The following is a 4,152-nucleotide window of genomic DNA, read 5'->3' as shown; positions in this document are numbered from 1 at the left end:
TCCCCTTCTTGTGAGCAGGATGGTACCCAATGGGCATTTAATATGGTTGCAGATAGCATGGCTGATTCTGGTGGTACCCAGCTGAACTATCCCAGAAAACCTCTGCTACTGCAGTGAGTAGGCAGGCTGCCCCAGTTACTCCCCCTGCCCCAGCTGGCTATATAATGTTTTGAATCTTCCGGGGACACAGTGTGCGTGTGCATATCCCTATATAAGTGCACAGAAGTGCCTTCTCTGCTATTTCTCCTCCCCTTCCAAGACATCCATGGACCTCCCCAGAAGACCCTGTCTTCCTCAATTCCTTTGCCCTGGATCCCAGGACTGACCAGCCTTTCTCCTGTGGGGCTCCAGCTTCGGCGATTCATCAGGAAATAGCCTGTGAGGCCCAGGACAGCCAGCAGGATCCCTGAGGTGACCAGTGCAATCAGGGTCTTTCGGGAATAGCTTTGGTGACTCACGACATCTTGTTCAGTGACACCTTGGATTCCCAGCTTGAAGAGCAGGCACAGAAAAGATAAACTGTCACTTGTGGAAAGTGGGTTCTGGAAGAGGAGCCCAACCCACTCTAGACCCCTGTGCGTGACCCAACAGGAAATTGATGCAATAGGACATGACCTCAGAGAGCTTTGAAACAGGGTTTAAGAATGACACCTCCTAATTAATCTGTGCTACAAAATTTTTGGTTCAATCTTAGAAAGTTGAAGACTGTCAGAGAAGAATGGAGAGGTGGGACAGGCAGAACAGGAGCAGATAATGATCTCCGCTTACTCCCCACACCACCAGCTCCCTTCACCCAGTATTCCTTCTGAGACTTTGCATCTCAGAACTTACCTTTCTCAGGTCAGACTGGTGCTTTTTCAGAAGTTGGAGCTTGTTGAAAATTTCTAGAATTAAGAGACAGGGTTTACTGAATGTAGAAGCTACATCAATTCATCCTGCTCTACCCTCCCACACAGTTCTAGAAGATGCTGTGATGTTCTGACTCAGGAGCGCCACTCCCAAGGCAGCCATTTCCTATACTCTCTAGAGCTGAGGTGCCCGATCTCCCTCCACCCAGGATCCTCAACCCCAGTCCTGTCTAACATCTGTCCCACTCACTCCCTGTCCAGCTCCTGAGCTCCCCAGACAGATGTGCTCCTTACCTGTTCTGTTGGCCAAGACCAGTAGTAGGCACTGAGGCTTAACCTCAGACTGGGCAAGGAGCAGGGAGCACACACGGGCCCCATCCTTGGCGTCAGCCTGCTCCTCCCTACACAGCACTTGGGCCAGGTCCTCTCCTTTGTCCTTTTTAAAGTCCTCCTGGGAAGGCAGAGAAAAGTGGAGAGCAGGAGACAAAGTTACTGCTGTATCCTCAACTGCACCCAGGGTCGCAGGTGATAATGCTGATTCAAGTCCCATTATCACCCCCTGACAAGAAGAGTTCTTTTTTCTAAAATTCTAACTAAAAACCAAAAAATCAAACAAATAACACACACACAAAGCCCCTACTAGTTGTATATGCACAACAACACAGTAAGAAAAATCTCAAAAATTTCCCAGTCCCAAAACATACATCAGTTAACATCTAAGATGTCAGAGAACAAAGTTCGAAAACAATATCTTGTTTATGTAAGGATTGCCCATGTATGCATGTCCTATTCAAATTAAATTTTAAAAAATTACCACCAGTAGAAAAAATTAATGATGCAATAATAACTAAGAAAAAAATTCCTTTGTTTCAGGGTTACAAGAGCCTGAAATGATGGAAGAAAAGCCAAAGGAAGAAAGGGCTACATCATAAATCCATGACTACACACTCAGCAGGATCCTCAGCAGCTTCCTCTCTTCCTATCCAAAGGAGTCTCTACTCAAGCTGAAATGGTGTCTCTGTCTGGTCATCCACCCCCCTTTTCCATTGAAAGCATGGAACCCACTTTTAATGAAGTTCATAGCTCTTCCTCCAGGTTGCTGACTGGTCCATAGGATTCAGGAACTCAGGCTCGGGAGAGAAACCCTGATAATTGTTTAATAATTGTGATCCAGGAAAGGCATGAATTGGAGGCATTAGCTATGTGCCCTTCAAAACCCTGTTCTCCCACTTCCCAAGATGTATTCCAGCAGCCTCCAATCAGAACCACCTACCCTGTACAGGAAAGGAACCGAAACTAAGACTTTCTCCTCGGTCCGGATAGCAGATGGCAGAGGAGGAAATGCCTGAACAGTTCTGACATCTTTCCTGTTAGGGGAAAACTGCTGGGGCGTGTGACCATCAACAGAACTGAGCCCCCGTGGAAGGGAAGCTTCCTGTTTGCAGGCAGGACTGCTGCTCAAGACGAAGCCAGAGCATCCTCCCACTTGGAATGGAGCCCGGGTATTTTCCTACTGCTGTGACCGAAGGCAGGAAAACCCAGGCTCCTTTGCCCCTGCATAAGGCAAGGTCAAGACTGGCCTCAGCACCCAGCTGGAATTTAAAGGAACTTAGGGAAAATAACTGGGCTTGGATGAGGCCAGAAAAACATGGCTAGGGAACCTCTAGGTCACTGAGACATGAGTCGAACAAGAGCCTCGGAAACCCCCAAGAGATTAGGTCACAGAAAAGTGAATTCTCAGGCCATTGCTGCTTCATCTCACAGGAAAAAGGCCAATTCTCCAGGTCTCCCAGTAAGTCCCCAGATAGAGGCTCTGTTTCTGGAAAAACCTGTACTTTAAAACAGCATTTGCAGTAGGTTGTCTGGACACCATATTGGATATGCCCAGGAGTCTCCCTCCTCTCTAAATGCAGATCTCTTAGGAAACCCTCACACGGCTTCCCCTTGAGTAGCGCCTGCCTTCCTAGCACTTAGTGGGGAGCAAGATCCTTGCCTGGATGACTCTGGGCTTCTGAAGTGTCCCTTGTTGCAGTATGTCTGCTTCCTGAGACAGGCAGAGGGACTGGGCTCCTGTAGGGTCTAAACCAGTCAAATCAAACGGCACCTTCTTCCACTTGCTGAGTCTAAGAAGCTGCACCTTGATAATACTGGATTCCAGTGCTCTGACACTTATCAAGCCCTGAACACAAGACACTGTGAAAATCTGTGTGGGGGGCAGTGTACGTGTGTGTTGTATGTCATGTGTTGTTGGGGGAAGCTGGGGGGTATCTATGTATGCTCTCACTTTGTATGTATAGCAATTAAAGGACACCTGCTATGTCACCAGCACTGTTCTATGTGCTTGACACATAGTGACTCATCTGGGCCTCATCCAACCCTGTGAAATGGGCACTATTATTCTCCTCTTATTGTAGATGGAAAAAAGGAGGGACAAAGACCCTACAGCAAGCTATGACACTTGTCTGATGTCAGGTTCCTCAGCTGTCCACTGAGTTGCTGTGGTGACAAAAGAGATGCTTGTGCAAAAAAGTATCCAGAATGGTGATGGGAGCCCAATGAGCACGAGATAAATGGCAGCTATTACTATTATTAACAGCAATACCTTATATACTATACCATCTGCAATCCATATTTTATCATATTTTGCCTTTCTATTATTATTCTTTCTCTCTGACTAGACTGGATGACTCCTAAGTGTGGGCTGGGAGGTAGGGGGTGCGTGTACATTGTACACTATAAAATTTTGAGCCCAGATCGCACTAATCATAGCATCAAACAAACAAAAGAACTCAGGGAATTGTTGTTCCATTTAACATCCCAACTCTTTGGCCTTCATATAGGGTCCCTCCACCCCTTGCTTAGTTTCCTGGACTAAATTCAAGGGAATAGCAGCAGCCAGCCTCCCACTCTGGTATCCAACAGCATCAGTGAATTGTGTTTGGGCCCAAGAGGAGCAGGTGGATCCTGAACAAAGCACAATGCTTCTCCGGATGCTTGGAATAAACATCCTCCCCCAAGAGAGGCTGACGCCAAACATCATGGGAGAGTGGGCAGGGAGAAGCCACAGCTTCACCATTTTTCTAATAAGACTCAGTTTTATAAGCCTCTAACTACACTGGCTCATACATGTTTGTTTGCAAAAATAATAAAACCATGTAGTTTATTTTGATAGTCGCATCCTCAGACTTTGCGAGGACTCTTTAATGTGGTAACGAATCCTATCAGGCACTGGGATGGAGAAAAGGAAGAGCGAGCATTTTTTAAATGACCTTTAAGGTATTTCCTAATGTTGAGGTGCTAGTTC

At 46.7% G+C, this 4,152-nt stretch overlaps 1 protein-coding gene across 1 annotated transcript in view; it reads right to left on the bottom strand.

The window, feature by feature from the left end:
* Window positions 1–4,152, bottom strand: part of CD34 (CD34 molecule) — a 22,804-nt gene that overhangs the window by 941 nt on the left and 17,711 nt on the right. Inside the window, exons 5-7 of the mRNA XM_023514551.1 lie at window positions 1,143–1,299; window positions 832–884; window positions 262–491 (exon numbers count right to left, since the gene is read on the bottom strand). Coding sequence (XP_023370319.1) covers window positions 262–491; window positions 832–884; window positions 1,143–1,299 — 440 coding nt within the window. The remainder of the gene's footprint in view (window positions 1–261; window positions 492–831; window positions 885–1,142; window positions 1,300–4,152) is intronic.

The sequence above is a fragment of the Otolemur garnettii genome, unplaced genomic scaffold (genome assembly GCF_000181295.1).
Source record: "Otolemur garnettii isolate 467f Iridium unplaced genomic scaffold, OtoGar3 scaffold00055, whole genome shotgun sequence".
Lineage (NCBI taxonomy): Eukaryota > Metazoa > Chordata > Mammalia > Primates > Galagidae > Otolemur > Otolemur garnettii.
This window is presented reverse-complemented; position numbering and strand designations above follow the sequence as displayed.